The sequence below is a fragment of the Schistosoma haematobium genome, chromosome ZW, assembly GCF_000699445.3.
Source record: "Schistosoma haematobium chromosome ZW, whole genome shotgun sequence".
NCBI classification, from domain to species: Eukaryota; Metazoa; Platyhelminthes; class Trematoda; order Strigeidida; family Schistosomatidae; genus Schistosoma; species Schistosoma haematobium.
Window position 1 is genome coordinate 32,893,401 of NC_067195.1, and position 20,584 is coordinate 32,913,984.

Below are 20,584 nucleotides of genomic sequence, written 5' to 3' on the forward strand. Positions count from 1 at the left end.
TGTTTGCATTTTTAATCCTAATTAGTGTGTACTGTTAATAACATAGAATCCAATTAGTACCCTGTGGAGCTGTAGACTAGTGATTGAAACACTCATCTTTCAACCACTACATTAAACATTTGAAAGCCGGTCCACAGATCTCAAGGATGGAATTATCTGTAACTGTTTGTCATGGGTATGTCTGGAGTAGCACATATCCACATGCTGTTTGGCAAAGGGTAATATTTCAAAGATTAAGGCTTGAAACGAAACGTTTAATAAACATGACATTCTATTATGAATCCATCGCTTGCTTTTTGGACGGAAAATTGCTAGAATTTACTATATGAAGATGGTGGAGAAGATTTGTAGCTCAGGTGGTTGATTTCGATGGAGTTTTGTTCTCTGAGCTGGTTGGTTTGGTCGTGGAGCTTCCATCGTTCTTCCGAACGACATGTTCAATGTACTTACAGGGTAACACAGCCTATTTCAGTATAGAGTTCATCATAGTTTTCTAGCTCGTACACAATTACTGTGGTTCATTTCAATTGTAAAAAGCCGCACTTTTTGTGTATAATAATTATAAATTACTGATTCATTTACTTATTCAACAAATATTCTCATGACTATGAAAATTACTCTTGATCTAACTTTTAATCTGAATATTTAATTTTATTAATTACATTTATACTACTTCTTGGTATTTCGTACATCTAATCGATTAGTTATTTTCTTAACCTCTTTTTATGATCACTTCACGCGTAAATTATGTGGAATAGTGAACCAATAGGAGTTTTAACTTGTTTTATCCTATTGTTTCATTCATGTTCACATGATTTGCATGTGTGTTGTGCATATATATATAATAGGTCTGCACAAAATGCCACACATCACTGATTTTATAAGAGATTATCTTCTTTGTGTGTAGATCACTGATAAACTCTACATTTGTATTAGGTAATTTAGTGCACAAATATATAGAAAGAAAGAAATGCAAGTCAAAAGCCTACAAATTATTTAGGTTACATTTTACAAAGGTGAATATTCGAGTAGGTCAAATCCTATTGATATATATATCAGCTAGTTGAATTACTCTATAAAATTAACGATGTAATGTAAAATCTATTCCTGTTAAATGTTTTATTCGAATGAGGTTAACTTTTCCCTTTTTTTAGAATATAAAGAATAAAAGAATTACCAATATTATTTTTAATGTTAAATTGTTTGTTGAAAAATAAATGAAAACCTATTTCTTAAATACACCTTATTTCAATGATTTCTGAACAGCTGCTTACAACCTGAACAAATAAATATTTGTTATAATAACAAAATGACATAATTAATACAAAATATCCGAAAACATACAGTTGATGTTTTACAAGTAAATCATGCAGAATAGAGTATTATATGATATACTGCTCATAAAATACATTCAATTTTAAGATATCACTATAACAGACAGATAAGTTATTTTGGTTACATATGGAATGAACAGATCGATAAAAAAAGGGATTATCCAATCGTGTGAAAAAACTATCAGAATAAGATCGCTAGCCAACGCAGTAATAGCTAAAATAATACTATTAACAGAAGGTAGACTAAAGACTAAAGTAAAATGTAAATAAACCATTAAAGTGTAAAATAGTTAAGGAGTTTGCTCTTGATGCATTCTATCACAACAGAGAAATGCCTGACTTGTTAAAATATATGTTAAGTTTCTGTCATTTGGCATCGCATCCATATTCTTTTAAGGTTTTGTTTGATGACTGTTATAAAGACTCTTAGCTTGTTTATCAGGTGATGTGTCGAATAAGTAACGCTCATACCAATCGAAAAGCCTAAACCCCCAAGATGTACACTTTTGGATCTATCCTAGGAATTACAGTTGATATATACATATGTATTACGATGAAGCATACAGTTGCTTGTTTCGATGTATAAACTTTAATACAGGCATATGAACGAATATATATCGGATGAATGATATATTATAACCGATTTGGCTAAGGCTTTTTTGTAATGTTCACTAGTATCACTGTTTACTAATCAAATGAAATGTATTTTTCGATTCCGTTTGTCGCAAAAGGAACATAATGTGTTTTTCGTCCAGTCAGCATTTCATTACTCAGGTTCTCAGTAACAGAATGCATAAAGAAGTTTAAAACTGTAACTTATGGTCAGGTTTAAATCAAATGATTTACTTTCATTCTTATTAAATATGGATGTATTTCAGTTCCACTGGTTCTTTTGTTTGGTTATGCCGACAGCCGTTCTCAGAAGCAGTTTCAATTCTCATATGGCAAACAGCGAAGTCTTGTCATTCTCACACAAAACACCTTATATATGATAATAAATAACCGACTTTAAATAACATTTGGATCACTCAACTTCTAAATAACGCAAGGATAAGATCCTTTAATAGTACATACTTCCAAACTCGATTCGTTTACTGCAGAAGCAGTGTTTACTATTTTGTTCCTTGATTTCTATCATCTTGATGATGAAAATCTTCGTTCAACAGATGGTGATAAGTTGTATATCTAGTATTTTGAATGACAAACGATATCTTGTTAGCTACTGACAGATCTAAAGTACTAATGATATATATATATATATATATATATATATGTTATCTTATAGAAGAATAATAAATCACCATTCTTCTCGAAATTGATTACTTTGAAATGAAACAAAATATTAAGTTACTAAATATAGAAGTGATAGCACAAATTTAGTAAGGAAATTTTCGTTTCAAACCCATTTTCTTTAAGACAAAGTTATTTTTTAATGCTAACTAACACTATTACACAGTACCAGCGTGTTCTTTATGTATACTTCCTGGTTCGAATCTCGTTTGATCTCATAGCATAAGCTATGAATAACAGAAATAAAACTGTATAAACCAAGTTTCTATCTTACTGAAGACAATATGCAGCTTTAATTTGATGTAGGACTGTTTTGTGTAGTAAAGACAAATTAAATCAGGTGTTAGAAGTATCATAAATATGTTTAAAAACACGAGAAATAGATCAGTTGAGTAGGCAATATACCTTTTATTGCATCATCTAAACCCACAAATAGTGTTTCTCTACATCCTGAAGTATGTTTCTTATAAGTGGATTGACGTCATCTTTATTGAAAACCTCCAGTTTCGTTGGTTAGAAAAGTAGTTTCCTGAAAGACTTCCCAGTTTTAATTACCTAGATACTCATGAAAATTTGTATAGCTCATTGTATGCATTCTGCTAATTGGCGCAGGAAGAAAATAAATGTAATGATATCAGTTACGTAACTAGACCGGTTCTCTGTCTCAGTAGTGTTTATTTATACTAGATTCAGTACGTTTGTATTTACCATAAGACGTAGGTGTATGGTATTCAATTTGTATCAGGAATAAGACATTAACTATGGACTATTAAACTGATTTCAGGTTGAACGGATCTGAAAACCATTTGTTTTACCGTTGTCAGTTTGTCTGAAACAGGAGAGAGATACAACAGCTATTTTAGTAACATTATCAAAAATAACATTATTTAAGAATCTTTAATAAGTGATGCTTGGGAATGATGGTAATGGTGATGAGCGGTATTGACTAAGCAATAGCAGAGTTTAATTCACATGTTACTGATGACCTAATTAAAAACTGGTAATCATATTCTAAGAAGAGCATTTAAGCGTGTCTTTTTTTTTAATGAGTTTACATTTTTTTCAAATTACTTATTCTAATAATTGAAATAAGTTCTATTAGTTCACTTTATTGATGGAGTTTTGAAGAAACATATGTTGTTGAAAATCCTTTTTTCTCACAGAAAACAGCAAAGAATTTAATTAATTTATCAAATCCACTCATTTCAAATAATGTTTTTGGGATAAACGTTTCTGTGTATTTTCAACATGTAAGTGTACATGAGCATCTTTCTCAAAATAGTGTTACTGTCTGTCGCATGTAAACAATGTCCCTAGTATTTCTAAACGTGTCATCCGGAACTACTTATTAACTAATCGGGTGTAGACAAAGTAAAGTTTTTCCATTATACAATGAGCGAAAATTGTTTTTTACATCAAATAACAAAACATCTACATAGGCTGTAGAAATTGCATTATATTTCTACTATGCATGGAAATAATTAATCAGACTACACACTAACATTAAGATATGTGGATAAACTCTACTCTTTAGGTTAAATTGTCTTACATATGATTTAGAAATTAAGAAGATTGTTTACTGTTAGTTGAGCTTCTTATCAACTTAATAATTTATCCCTACGCAAAATATTTCAAAACACATCTGTTCAAACTATTTCGATTGAATGTTTTTACCTATGGTGGCTGGATAGTTTCTAAAAATGATAGTGAGATTCTAATAAATGAACTAAGAAAGACAGAGTAACACACTCGATGCCGATTCTATAGAGACGTTGTTAAATGGTCACAGTTCCGGGCGTGTAACTCACAGGATAATTTATACATGAATAGAGCTGAAGACTTGAAAGACATGACGGAACAGCTTTAAGTATTGAATTATGATGATGCTTCTCAAAAAGATATCGTACATTATTAATTTTCCTGATTCATAAGTTACGAAAATCAAAACTCTTACTCAAATATTAACTGCATTATCATATTATTTTTGCATTTGATAATATTTAACTACTTAATTAATACTCATACTTTTACTTATAATTCAACTGGGGTAGCAAAGATATTTAAAATGGAATAAATTAGTAAACTTTAGATTCATTTACAGAATTAAGATTGAAACAAAGTAAAAGAAAGATGTAATAGTCCGAATCACCATTTCTTTAAAGTATTATTCTGAGTAATAAAATGCAAACAGTGGTCACATTTTGTTTGGGTTTCCTGTCTCAATACTGCGGAAAATTGATCTCCCTGCTACTAGTGTGATCATTTAACCTCTTAGTACAATAGTGCATATTATATTTCACTCCCTAAATTAAGAAATTAATGTTGTCATTCAACAAGACAAGGCCGATTTTCCGTCATCTTGATCTTCTTACTTCAATTTATATTCAAAATCTGAATCAACCTATATCAGATTGAACCTGTTGATGTGTTTTACGGATTATGTTCAAATTGTGATTGCAAAGAAACTCTGTCTCCCTTTGGAATAAAATTGAAATTTTAAAATAAATTTACTTTGACAGCTACTTACTTATATCTGCAAACAACTGTTCAAGTTAATTAAACATATCAAATGACGATTACACTGTGGTTCAGTGAATCGAAATACATAAGGAATTTATCAATTTAGCTTCATCGAGTCCAAAAATGATTAATTTAGAGTATAACATTTTACGTCACTAATTCAAAACTCTAGAGTAAGTTTTCCTCTATCTGCCGTGAAATTCCGCACTATTTACTTGAGCAGTTAGTATTTCCTAAATATATATGTTTTATTTTTAAAGTTAAAACCAAAAAAATTGTCTGGTCATGTTTTAGAAATACAAAAAAACTTTACAAGGTCAGTATTTTTTTCTTAGTATATCAAGACCTTATTTTTAGTATCCATTACCAATAACATAAGGTTTCGCCTGAGTTATCAGGTCTATCGGAATCAAATAAAACAAATCAGTTATAAACAAACATAAATCATACGCTTTTTGAGCAGATATATCACAAATTATTATATTCTTATCCTTGTAAAGACACTTATAGACCCGTTCTATAGGTGTCGAAGAGAAATAAAAGAAAACTGTGCAGCTATTTTATATAGGTGAAAAGAAGTGACATTAAAGCAGATGGTATCTATTTAGCTATTTATTTTTTCATCGACACACACTGTTATAAATGACAGCTTCTGACGAGTACTATCATCGTTTTATTCATAACAAAAATATCGTTGAGAAAAACAAATCCTATCAGTTTCATTTAAATCTGTTACTTGATTATAAGATGAAAAGAATTAATCGAATATTATCCTTCGAAATATAATAGGTAGTATGTATAAATCAAATACAATGAACTACCCATCATTTTACTTTGAGTTTTAATACTATCACTCGAATCATATTTCAATTTACTCTCAATGAGCTATTCAGAATAATAACCTATTAACCATTATCTGACTATATCATAACATTTATTCATAAAACTTCAGTTTTCGAATTTCATTTCATTTTTTTGTATATTCCTTGTGCTAACTTACTTTATAGCAACAGTTTCTTCAATAAAGTGATTTCTCAGCTCTGTATAAAAAAACTATTTTAGTTAGATCAAGATGTCTTGTCGAACTGAGTGAATATGTAGTATTTATGTTTACTTGTTATTTCGGTGGTGACATGTTTCATGGTACATTTCCATTGTTCACCTTGATCACTAAGTTAATTTGTAATACTATGACTAAACTGCCATAAATGCATTACTACAGTGAACTTTGTATGCTAAAGTTCAACGAGAGGAATGTCTCTGAATAATATTTTATTGCTCTAGGAACTCAACACCATGACTATTGTTCCGTACAATATATTTAGTCACATTATTGGAACTGCCACTCACAGAAACTGTATTTTAACTAACAGATTTTGTATTGGGTTTAAGTGAAGTTAATCTGAATTTATTTTATCAACAGGAAATAATTTCATTCATGTATACAAAATTGCTGGAGTGATCCAATGGCCTATTTTTTCTGCTTTAGATGCTAATTAATTATCATTAGTTAAATCGTTATTCATTAAACAAATAACTGTCTCTGTTGACTGACAAAATTGGTTCATAAACATATTAAAAAGGGATTATTTATTCGTTTATTTATTGATTTGCTTTTTACTGCATTTACCATATCGTTATTTATTTATGATGTCAAGCCTATTACTTATCACAATGGCAAGTTAGATAGATCCTTCTATCTTTGAACACTGTGAAAATGGCTTAGTATTATTTAGTTTGATCAAACAACTCATAGTAATTACTCTATGAACCATTAAAATTATGATGAGAATGAAAATTCAACGAATGGTATTTATTCTGCCTTGAGAAATTTACTGTTCTGTATGCCCAGTTGAAACGTAAATTAAGTTTTATTATTTATTTCACAGATAAGACGAAAGTATGAATGAAATAATTGTTAGTAAACCTTTGATTCACGTTTTGGTTTAGTCGGCATTTATTTATATTACTTTCTGATAACCTTAGGGAGGGGGGAAATTCTCTGTATATTCACAGTATTTCGCTTGTCATTTAACCATTTTCAGTGATGTTTTATGCTCAATTACATTTTAATTATGATTTTTTAAGTATTACAAGTTTGTTCAACTATTTTTAAGGTATTTTCTTTACTTGAAGTACACTATCATATTTAAATAAATCTGTTTATTCACTGAGGGATATTTAAATTTATACGGTTATGTGTGCTAACTTTGATAGCTCACCTTTTTAAGACTAGTTGTTTACGCATCTTCGTAAAAGTTACACAACATTAAATATTCCATTGACTATGATATTATTCTACAATACTGGACAACTTTCATTATTGCTTCGTTACCTAATCTACAAACTGTAGAGAAATTAAGCTAATCAAACTAAAAATAAACATTTGACTTGTAAACTTAATAAAAACATAAACTTTTGCTTGACTTCATACTTAATCTCGAAAACATGAATGATGCTTAATGTTCTGATGCCACATTTCCTAGACAATCATGAATATTTAATTTTTGTGGAGCAGACACACTCCAATTCATAACGTCAAGTTCTCTATAATTAACTGTGAGTGATGCATTAGTGATGTCTACCGGCTCCCAGGAATCTAAAATTAGCGCCGACTTCACCACCATTAGTTGCCTATAGTTACTAATTACTTTAAAATCTTAGTTTTATTTATTCATTCTACAAACAGTGAAACTTAACCTCTGATCCTGAAACATAATTATTCAAAAATTCAGTTTTAAATTTCGGAGGGTCTGGTACACCATGACTTAATGCTGGGTGGAAAAGTGCCACCGATCATACTTTTGCAACTTAGTCCATCATCTTTGTATGTGCAATTAAATCTTTCATCAAGTCTATCTCAGTTACTTTATTTCTGGATGTGGATCATTTTTTCGATATAAAGATTTTTAATTTCAATGTAATGTATAACTGAACTGGCACGTATTATGTAACTTATGTAAATATTAGGATCCACATTTTATTTTCCTATATCATTTTATTATATTAGGAGAAATTATTATTGAAATCTTGTTGCTTTTTTATTAAATAAGACCTCAGGAGCTGTAAAATTTTGAAAAGTAAATTTTTGAAACTATGTTAGTCAAAGTACTTGCATTTGCTTAAAATGGAAAGAATATTTTAACTAAATGATATCTTTTTTAGAGTGTATAGTAAAACTTGAACAGATATCCAGTTACAAACTGATAAAGAAGTGATATCATGTTGGTTTTCATAAGCTTTAAATTCAGTACTCACTTCATATTTTGGTAGTAATCCTGTAGGATTGGTTTTACTGTATTATTTCTTACTTGTAAGATAACTGTAATTTCTATTGACTTCATATAGCACCATTTCTGAAATCAGACAGTTACTGCGTCATTGAATGTGACCTGAATACCCAAATTCCTGTTAATGGAACGTGCAAGGACTGTCCAAAATCTGGATGTCCTGAACGTAAGTTTTATGCAAAGCGTTTTACGTAAAATTTTATAAACATTTACCCATGCTACTAATTTGAAAATTTGTAATTTCATGCCAATTGAAATTGAAGGGATCCGCGGAATATAAATATCTTCACTTTTTCAAATTGTTGGTAAAACTTTCATGACTTTTCCAATAATTACTTGAACGCATACCGAAACTCATATTTTCATCGGTTGTTTCGAGTTTAAAAACTGGGGTATTGACAATTATGAAAAATCTACTTCTTTGATATGAAATAGTCATTTGCCTACTTTTTAACGCTGTTGACTTTGTGTATGCATTGTACAACACATTGAAGCAACTTCGATACCTCACATTTTTTTACAATAAATACAGTTAACTTTTTACACTTGGAACGATCAACTCATTTTTTAATGTGTAAATTTACCGGTAGATGGATGAATTCATTTTCACTGATGCTTTATGATGTTGAGACAGATCACGTAAAAAATAATAAACTATAAGTAATTCCATATTCATTGTCACGACATTTAAACTGCATCAATACATCATCAAAACAAAATAGAAGAATTACTACTTCATTTCAACAGGTCATAAGATGGCGGGAAAGTTTCTTCGAGTTTCAAGTTTGTTGTAAAACAGCTCAACTTTACACAGGCTAGATGAATTTAGAATACACCAGTTTTGAAAATGAATTGAATTTTATACTTTTAGTTTAGGAAAGCATAATAAAACTGAAGTAAAGCGTAACAGCTGAGTAGAAATAAAGCGTTTGTAAATGTATCCGGCTTAAAGTGCTCGCGATGGCAGTAATAATTTATAACCACCATGAACATTTGAACGATTTTCTTCTAATCTCACTTCCAGTTGAGTTTTCAATTGTTTATTCCAAAACTCTGTAGATGTTGAACGTTTTATCTACATGGGAAAATAAATTTACACCTTATCAGGAAATCATATTTTCGGTTTAGTTATTAATAAGTTATGACAAGCTGATAAAGGGTTAGTTCGTGTTTACTCTGTTTGGAATTCTCAAACATTAAGATGAAATGAGATGAAAGTAAGAAAAATGTGGATTCTACAGAACAGCTTCGTTGAATTTCAGAGTCAAGACTCTTCTACGTAGTACTTACGGTTACTTGTTCTTACTTTTAAGATTGTATTTACGAATATCAACCACTTTTTGATTTACCGATTTCGTGCTTACAAACAACAATCAAACACTATTACCTGGAGACGCACGGTGTTAAACATATATTTTATCCTCTTAAACCGTTTTCGCAATGTACCCTGTTCAACTATGATGTGAAACAAATTGAGTCAGATCCAGGCTTAATTTTTGGTAAAGGACATTCTGTTTGACATAGGAAAATGAGCATGAAATGTAACTCGTTTTGACAACTTTGTTTAGTTTGAGGTATATGAGACAGTCAAATTCATTCAAAGGTTTTTCGTAAAACAAACAATGGTCTTATATTTGAAACATCAAGTGTAAAAACCGGATAGCTTTCAAAATGATAAAATTTCTATCTTTCCGTAAGTTTTTTTAATCCATCATACACCTTTCTTCTACATATACTAAATCTCCTAAAAGCAACAGTTAGTTATATTTCTTGAATGTTTATAATTAGTTTACTTCCTTAGACAGTCCTTATACTTTCTTTCCTGTTTGAAGGAAACATGTCCACATTTCGGGTGGATAATTTAATTTGAAAACGTTGATTGTATAATGAAACTCAAATATTATACTAACTAGAACTCCGAAGCCGTTCAAAAATGAACTGGAACATACTGTCTGAAAGAGCCTTGCACGGTTTAGCTTATTGTATCACAGCTTTTGACTATGAAACTCAGTGGTAACGGAAATACCAAGGTATTGTAATGATATTTTATACGTTGAGGAAATTATATTTCAGTAATACTTTGGTTAATTATTTAATTTATATCCTCTTATCACCGGGAAGGACATTTAAATTTGAGGATAAAGCTGTATCAAGGAAACTTTACAATCAAGTTTGGGTTGATATTCCAATTAAAAGTATATAAAATAGCTACAATGAGGTCCTTGATATCTATATCAAGCTTTTTAGACTAATATCTTGCTACAAATAAATATATCTAACTAAATATCAATACAAATAATGGAATTACGCTGTTGTAAGATTTTTTGTAATATAAAAAGTCCCAAACATCTGCTTTACAAACTGGTAAGTTCCAAGTTTTGTTTTTCACTAATAATGGGGGGAAACTGAAACAATCTATTTCCAAATTCTCTATGTAAAGGACCTTTAGTACAGTCATTAAATAGTATTGATTATTTCGTTTTTCAGTCTATCAGTTAGCTTAAGAATAGGGATTGAAGTTGACTGTGCGAACGTTTAGTTTGGGCCTTAATACGAAGTAAATTAGTTATCTCTTCACTGGGATTTCACATTCAGGAATTAATTGAACGCATAAAAATACATTAGTAGATTTTTTCTGTTGTTTAAAATTACATCTAACTTTGTTACACCCAATCTGAGAGGATTCAAGTGTTCTACACCACTGCTCCGTGTAATTTACTAAGAAATACTAAAAATGATCACTATATGCCATGAAAATTGTTGCTTCAGATTGTCTGTTAACTCAACCAATGTTTTTGGGATTAAGCATAAATTGCGTGAGGTATCGCACTGGCTGAGAATTTAATCATGGTATTCTTTAACAATGATTGCTAATATGGGCTTCAAATGGACTGATTTTCATCAGAAATATTAATTTGATCATACAAGAAGTTTATGCTTCAGAAAACAATTCAAGCGATTTTAAATATTAAAACTTTAAGTTGATGGGCTGCTGTAACGATTAAACAATATTTTGAACTGATTAATCTTCTTAACTTTCCAATAATCTTTGCCTCTCGGTATTTCTGTGACGGAAATGCACATAAGAAAGATCTTTAAATTCACCATAACGTTTCAGTCAGTCAACATGAAGTTACTGTTTTCTTGAAACCAGAAATCTATTTTACAATTTTTCTTGTTGTTAAGCAATCGTTTTATTGCAAGGATGAAGGATTTTTGTCATTTTTTCTTAATTTTTACCACAGATTGTAAAGAAGAAACAATCTTTCTAAATGGAAGTTTGAATATCTTACAATCAAGTTCACTACGGAAATTTAAATCTTGTGTTTATTATACTGGTGGTTTGTATATAAGTAAAGAATCTTTTCAAAAAAGGTGAATTTGTGTTAGTTTTGTTTACTTCACGATAAAAGAATATTTGGCTATATTTCTTAAGATTATCTTATCAATATTGCCTTAGCTTTCCAAAGTTTACATTGTTTATTGTTTTACGAAACGAATGAGTTGTTAGTTGTAAATCATATTCTCAAATGAATTTTTATTATATTAGTTAGGTCATTAACATAATAAATCAAAGAATAAACTGGACTCAGAAAGGTATAAAAACTAACTGGTTATACACTCATTTGCAAAACTTCGATATGGACAACTTATTTGGATATCGTAATAAGTGACGATATCTAATGCGTAACTTCTAGAAAACCGAAATCGAATAGTTTACGGTATTCACAAAAATAATTTGTCTTACAGCATGGAAAGATTATGTCATATTTATTCACGACTCACATTTCCTCATACAAAATAACACCCTTAGTTATCCTTCGGATTATTATAATTTATAGTGACTATCATTCCATGTAATTTATTCTTACTTTTCTAGAAGACTTTAAGATATGTGATAATCATGTAACTGTATTGTCTTCAGTATCTTTGTTAGGTTGAAGACAGTTACTGACAGTTCTATGTAACCAAAATTCAATATACGATATCAAACTTCCTTGATGGTAGTTTGATGATATATTCGCTTCAGTATTAAGACAAAAATCAATTAAAAAAGTACGAATTTGACCGTTATTTTTTAAATATCGGATTACAATTTTTGTACAATGATCCAAGCCGTCTGATATGCTTGCTCACTACCTATGTGAGTGCTTTCAAATTAAATTAACAAACTTTTAAGAGTGAGTTTATGGTACGTTATGAAAGTAGAAAGAGAGAGAAATTGAACTTAGATTTACGATTTTATTTCGTTTGCTTCATTATAATTAAATAATATATTTGTTAGTTTGAATTCATTGTTTGAAACATTTCTTGTTATTGATTATCGATTTTTTTGTTTTTTTTGTTCACAGTTCACTGTTTCCAGATCCAATAGAAAACGTCAATGAACTCTACAATTTGTTGAACCTGAAATCAATTGTTGGGTACATCTATTTTGATTTACGTGGAGCTCCAGAAGAATTAAAAAATTTAACATTTCTGGAAAATCTAGAATCAGTTGTTTTGGAAGGTATGTTGAAGTTATATTGCAAAAAAATATTTAGAAGTTCGTGGGAAACAAAATACATACTAATGACCGTTTGAAGAACTTATGGTTAACTGAATACTATGGACGAGTTTTTAGAACAAATAATTCTTTAGAGCATCTTTTCTGACGTTTAACAGTATAGACTTATAACACATTAACCCTTGCAACTGGTTTGAACTATTAAATACCAGTAATGTTTATGTTATTCACATACTACGGGTTTCTGATAGGTGGAACTAGGCTAAAAATATCTCTAACCTTTGGTGATCAGCGCTATTATCGTATCTAATAATTATGACAGAAACGTTCACTTACAATTACATAAACGACTCAATAATAAATGTACCCATTATTTTCTAAGATTAAAAGTATAACATACTTCTAAACATTTTCAGTGAAAAGTCAATCGCCAGGAGCAGTGATTACAATTATGAACGGAGAACATATCGAGTCATTTGGTTTCAAATCACTTACTAATATTGGGGGTTATGTATATTTGAAGAATATGCCAAAATTATGTTATACTAGTGCGTTAACAAAAATGTTACCTGTACGTATGATAGATGTACAAGATGAAGAACTTTGTGGTATGTTCATATTTTATGTATGATCATTTAAAGTTGCCTTAGATCTTATTGACCTTCTGTAAGCATTCTGATAATCTAGTTTATGAATAGACTCGTCTTACATATATAATAGTGGAGTATTATTTGTCTAAAGACATCTGAAAAGAAAAGAAACTAAAGAAATATTTGAGTAAGGTTGCCTTGCTGCACATAAATACAAATAATATATGCTTATTTTACTCCAACCTAACGATACAGACCTTGATGGAACTTTGATGTATTACAGCTGTGAAGGTTACATCCTGAGGTATCGTGAAACAGATCGCATTCATATTTTGTAATAAAGTGCCACTAAATAGCATTCAAGTGCCTCTGAGAAATTATTTATCACTGACCATAAGAAAACGTTTAATTTTATGGAAAAAACCATTGTTTAGTCACGATATAACTCACCTAAAAATATTATTAATTTGTTATCACTAGTTGATTGAGAAATAACATATTTGCCGTTAAAACCAGCGTAGAGCTTTTCAGAGAATTATGTAATCTTTATTGAGCCTAATCATTTAAAAATCCCGTATGCATCTCAATGAAAAATGTATTGGAAAAAGATGATGTTTGTGTCAGATACTTTGTCATCATAACTTACCATCTGTGATATATGATGATAACAATCTATAAAGTCCATGACTATATACATCATAAATATTCCATACGTTAACGAACATTCATTTTTTATTATTTAGTTGTAACACCGAAAAAAGGCAATGTAGCTACAATTGTGTAGAATAAAAGTGATTACTTCCTTAACAAGAATGTTTTAATAACGAATTCGAATTCCACCTCTTCATAAAAGAAATTATCAGTATACGGAGACAAAAACCAACTTGTCATAGATGTGGAGTTGAGTATATATTATCGCATTAGCTCACTTATGATTGTTTTAAAGTAAGCAATATCGATCCCTAACACTTACTGATGAATACCTACTGTTTCATTTGCAACCTATTATTTGTCATCAAAAGCACAAAGTGGATAGGACACACAAAATTCTGATTTTTATCACTAGTTGTGTTCTAATGAACTAGACGCATCTCGCAACTAAAAAGTGAATCGTACTTAAGTACTGAGGTACTAATAATAAATAGATTTATTCAATATTATTTGTAAGGTAGAACAAGCACAACATAACCAACAGATCTGCAGCTAAGAGTGCTAGTGCAGTTGTGATAGGCGAACAAATTTCATGATATTTCATCATGAAAGTGATCGGTTGTCATTTTTCTAAAAATATATTCAGCATTCATATTTCTAACAACAATATATAGCTTTATTTTTCTGTGAGATTTTGTTGGGTTACATCGGACTCATCACCCAGTGTACGCCTTGAGGACGAATTCACCTTCGTTAAATCAAGACTAACATCCTAAAAAGTCGGCCAATTTACACAAAATAGCACCTTAAAAATCTCAATATTTACATCACGAATAAATGATCTTTAGAAAATCTTACTATCACGTTTGACCAGAATATATGTTCATAAAGGGACATGTCAATTTACTTTAAACTATGTATTTATGTAACGGTTATCGGTGATATCCTAAATTACCGATTCGAAAGTCGTTCATGTTGGGACAAAACAGACATTTTTGATCATGAAAAGTTAGTCATTTTATTGGTTGAATAGTAGCTACGTATAAGACTTACTGATTACAATCTCATAGAAATCGTATCAGTAGTTGTGTATTATAGATCTCCTGTCCCTATTATAGCTCACATACTTGTTCGTTAGTAAATAAATATCAGCTTTTGTAAGCTAAACGATTTAGCATGCTTATGAAAATATATAAGTGCGTTCTATCGACCACGTTCAATTGTAAAATATATACTGGTCTAGATCAGTCAGAAGCTGTTCATTATAAATCAAAAAGTACTCTGAGAAGTATTCTAAAAGGTGCCTAATCGTTAAGTTGACTGAAAAATTGATAGATAAGACATTCAACAATAATCTTTTCTATCTTCTAGCTCATAAATAAAACCAAATATGATATTGAGAAAATTTTTGTTCAAACTTAAACATGAAATTGTTCCGTCCAATAACAAATTCGATAGATTTCAGTTTCAAACACATACTAGGCACATAATCTCACTATAATAATTTATCTAATCAGCACGTTTTATAAATCCACCATTGAGACGATTGCAACCAGGCAGCTGGATTTAATGAGCTACTGAATAAGTTTAGTAGGAAACGAATTAAGCAGCTGTCTGACGTGTGAACTTCGCTGGGATGAAACAACACAGGATACGATAATTTCAACATTTTTAGTTGTAGGTAGGAAAACTGTGAAATCACCAATGATCTCCTAGAAGATTGTAAATCAAAGAAACTCATGAAATAGCTTGATGAAAAACTGTTTTAAAGAGCAGTATTAGTATGTGAGTGAAAGTGAATTATTTCGTACAATTATTTAGTAAATTGTAATACTCCAGAGCTGAATGAGTGTTACAAATATGAGGCGAAATTTTCTGCATACCAATAACTTGCAATTTGAAAAGATATGTATCAATATAACAAATCATGGTAGTTATAAACCTCCAAACACTACCATGATGTTATTTTGATGAAGTGAGAATTTACAATAATCAACATTTCAAAATAGCTTGCTGACGATGACAGTACGAGATATATATCTTTTTTTCCATTCTGTTATGAGGTTTTCAACAATTAGCACTGATATGATGGGTAATGTCTTAACTATTTTGAATGAGAGTAACTTGTAAAATTGGTTTTCGCCAGTCGCCTATGAATTTTAACACTTATTATTTTTCCGTTAATGTTTTACCTATTAGCATGTTATTTTCTTAGAGAAAAAACGTTTCTGTTAGGCAGATATATTATCTTTGAATATTAGTTAATTCAAAGATCTCTCAGCCACTTCGTATCATTGTATATCATCCATCGATCAATATTCTGTTCATTCTTTTTAACAATTTAAAGTATGTTCGCTTAGTAAATCCTAAATGACAACAGTGGCGGCAGGCGAAAACTCGATTGTTGAGATATGAATTATATTGGATGATGCATTGAAATTCTTATTGTTCCAGTTCATGCAACCATACTCATCAATTCATTTCTCAATGAGCTAAAAATTGAACAATATTCAAAAACTATTTAGTCTTACTCAATTGCAGCTTAAAAAGAATGTATCATTGAGAGACGTTTTAGTTCATACGAAAGTTTAGGGGTTCTAAACAATTAATTCAGAAAGTCAATGGTAAGTCTAAAAGTCTGAGCTGATTGAAATTGAGTAGAATCGTAGGTGTCTGAATTTCCATAAAACTAATCAGCCTCAGCTCTGGAATCTTCATCTTAATATTCTGAATGCTCAGTTTAGTCTACAGCATATTCAGCTGATCAGTCCCTTTAAACCACTTATCAAAGATACTCACGAAAGCCATTGACAGCCACAATTACAGAATGTCGTTGCATTTCAAACCATGTGACAAATTTTCAGCTTAAAGAGGAGGGAGGGAAATCTAAAGCTTATGTTTGATTAGCCATCTGCTTTTTATTAATATGCACATTCTGTTCATTTTCTTGTAGCTAAACGTGGTCACGTTTGCCACAGTGAATGTTTACCAGAACTTGGTTGTTGGGGTGCTGAGGCTAATATGTGTGCTCATTGTTGTGGTTTAAAGGCTGGTGAGTATTGCGTGTCTCGATGTACAGATCATCCTGGCTTTTATGAACTTCCAACATCTTTCAATCATTCAATTCTGGGAAAGACCAATAATAATCCTGTTTGTCGAACTTTACCCTTAACTAAAAGTGACTTGGCAAAAATGGATGAACAAGCAATCATTGCATCCGTAGTCCCTTCAGAAACATGTGCCATCTGTCATCCAGAATGTGCTCAGACATGTTATGGTCCTAATGCAAATCAGTGTGTTGGAGAATGTAAGCACTACCAGGTAAGTTGCGAAGCAGTAAAACAATTATTAATAGAACCAAATAAAGCAAGTAAATGAAGCAATTTAACTGAAGTAAACTTGTTCAGACAATTGTATGTAGACGACCTATATTTTGATATAAGTAAATGTATGTTTTTCTAAAGACAAGTCGAGATGTGAGTCAGAATTACACATTGGATAAATGAGATAAATGAGATGTATATCAATGCAAAATAAAAAAAGATAATCTGGGGAAAAATTGACCAAAAGATTACAGACTTTAAAATAAATCAGGCTACAAACTTGGAGAAAAAACTACTGATCAATTCTATCTTAGATAGTCCTTTCAAAAATGCCTTAAAAGGTAAACATTCAATTGCCCAGTATTCCTTTTATCCGATTAATTTCTGAATATATTTCGTTTACTAATATTTAGTTGACTATATAGAAAGTTATTTTACATGGATCGACAAAGTCATTAAAAAGAAATACTTATCCTGTAAACCTAAACTTAAATGAAGAGATTAACTGTGGATAAAATAGGCTAAATCTGAAATTCCCCAAGATAACACTAACTTTCCCCTAACTTCCACTAAGTTTAAGTTTACGTTTTTACATTTCCTGTGTAGTGTTGTTTATTATGGAACCTAATTTTAGCCAGAAAGGAAAGTCATTAGGTTTTGCTTTTCAGAATTATTAGTATTTGTAGCTGCTTAATGGTTCGTCTATAAAAGCAATGTTTTTTACCTAACAACATTTATTACCACTATCAAGTTTTTTTTCAGCATGGTGATACCTGCTTACCTGAATGTCCACAAAATACATACGTAGATCCACAAACCCATTATTGTTTACCTTGTAATGAGTCGTGCAGTCACATACTGACCACCGGGAAAAATCACTTATGTAGTGGCCCAGGGAACTTTCTTGGCTTGGGTGGTTGTGAAACATGTTGGACAGTTATACAAGGTTAGTTATCAATATTAAATCTAATCTGGAATTTTTTGTAGTTATGCTTCCTTTAGAAACACGGAAATCAGCAAATTACTCTCAGTTGTGTCAAGATACGTAAACTAATTAAGGGTCTATCTGATTCATTGAATATTCTACATATTCATGAAATACTTCCTAAAATGGGCTTCTTATTTTCGCTTATATCCAACCATTTAGATAAGTTAGATTAAGAATATAATTATATATATTACATAGACACAATGAGATATTTGAAAAGCAAATGCAGATTTTGTTGAGATCTATATAAAAAATTTGATATCTCTCAACAAATCATATGCTTTTGTTAGTTAACTTCACTAATCTTATTTAAGAAGCGCCTCAGGGAATAAAGAATAACTATTCTTTCGACACAACCAAATATAGTGACTTTCCTTTGGTGACTTGTTTCTTGATCACAAATGACGAAAGACATATCGATATAACTGTTAACTCTTGTTTTCTCTAGTTTCCAAAGCATATCGCTGAAATGAATTAGATCTATATTCAGTTTCTTAGATTAACTATTTCTTAGTATTATTCCTCTGAAAGGAAACATGGTACACTGAGAAACTCTGTACACCCTCATCACTCATTACTTTCTTCTTCCTATAGGCAGGAGTTTTAGAACCATTGTAAAGATTCTGATGTATGATATAATACCGTTTACTGGGTGTAAATATCTTATAGTTGAACTTGCATCTCTGCTAGTTAACATAGTGTGTTCATCAAGGTTAGATTAGTAAACTATTGAACGATGACTCATTAGTCTGAAGGTTAAGAGCTCTTCACGAAGTCCAAAGAACCTGGGTTCGATCCCTTAGTGGGCCGCGGATACTCATTTATTAGGAGCCTTAGACTGAGACGAAACGGTTGTCCGTTACATCTTGATTTTCAATGATTGTCTAATCAAAATCAGTCTGTGATGTTGAATTCCGAATAGTTTGTTCATGCCAGATATTCAGGAAGTTTCGCAACTCAATCCCCAGTGAATCTCGCGGTGTTCGCACCTACGCAGACTGGGACACAAATCAGTGTCTTATACACAGGGATATCGTTCATATCCACTTCAATTTCCTTTTGGTTTTTCTAGGTATATATGAGCGTAAATTCAATGACTTTACACGACTTCAACAAGACTGTCAAATAGTATTAAAATAATCCATACAACTGAAGTTGCTTGTTTACTGAAGTTAATAATAGGGTGATATTTTTATCTGAGACTAACTTTACTGTAATAGTTAAAAGCTTTATTAGTTAATTAAACAGAAAGTTTGAATTTATTTTGTCACTAGATAAGACAACAAACAAATACCAATGTCTACCCGATGATTGTCCTCCCAAACACTACACAGAATCTTATCAAACACAAGATTTTATAAACAAAGAAAATATCATTGTATCTTCTCATAATCAAGTTAAAAAAGGTGAACTTGGGGGTATGATCCGTGTGTGTAAACCGTGTCATCCATTTTGTGATTTATGTACAGCAAACGGAACACATGCATCTATATGTCATAGTTGTACTCATTGGTGGTTTAAATCAGAATGTGTAGAGGTTTGTCCACCCGGTAGGTTATTTATTTAACAAATCTCAAGACATTTAGTCCTCTAAAACGTTTTCTTTATCTGTGATATTTTAATGTCTATTTCATTGGATTTTTTAATGTGTAAGTAACAAAAAAAGTTCCGAATTCAAGAACTGTTTCATCTAAAAGAGATTGATGCTTTTCGTTTAGAAGATTTGATTCACAGCTTTGTCCGTTTCATAGAACAGTTATTTTTAGTGTGCACAAAACGAGTGGTATTATGGAAAGAATGAAATAAGAACTTATTTCACTACTTCACCAATCTGTCTACAAAATAAACGTTTCAATCGAAATAAAGAACCAATGCTAGAATGTATAACTCAGTCAATTGACCCATTTAACTAAACCGACAATAATTCATTCATAACCCATTCTTGGTTATCACTGCAAGATAGAAAATGATCACAAACGTATAACTATATGATGTAAAGTTGCACTTATACGGGGATGGGGTAAAACAATACAACTAGACTTGGAAAGTCTTATCATGTAGCTAATAGTTAATCAAGAGTGAACTCAAAAG

The 20,584-nt window shown here is 30.8% G+C and overlaps 1 protein-coding gene across 1 annotated transcript in view; it reads left to right on the forward strand.

Moving 5' to 3' along the window:
• The window catches only part of ERBB2_1 (Receptor tyrosine-protein kinase erbB-2), a gene marked incomplete at its 5' end in the record, with an annotated part of 118,466 nt that overhangs the window by 53,232 nt on the left and 44,650 nt on the right, over window positions 1-20,584 (forward strand). Inside the window, 7 exons of the mRNA XM_012943434.3 lie at window positions 8,493-8,600; window positions 11,680-11,809; window positions 12,787-12,944; window positions 13,358-13,549; window positions 17,136-17,503; window positions 18,268-18,451; window positions 19,768-20,043. Of these exons, the coding sequence (XP_012798888.2) occupies window positions 8,493-8,600; window positions 11,680-11,809; window positions 12,787-12,944; window positions 13,358-13,549; window positions 17,136-17,503; window positions 18,268-18,451; window positions 19,768-20,043 (1,416 nt within the window). The remainder of the gene's footprint in view (window positions 1-8,492; window positions 8,601-11,679; window positions 11,810-12,786; window positions 12,945-13,357; window positions 13,550-17,135; window positions 17,504-18,267; window positions 18,452-19,767; window positions 20,044-20,584) is intronic.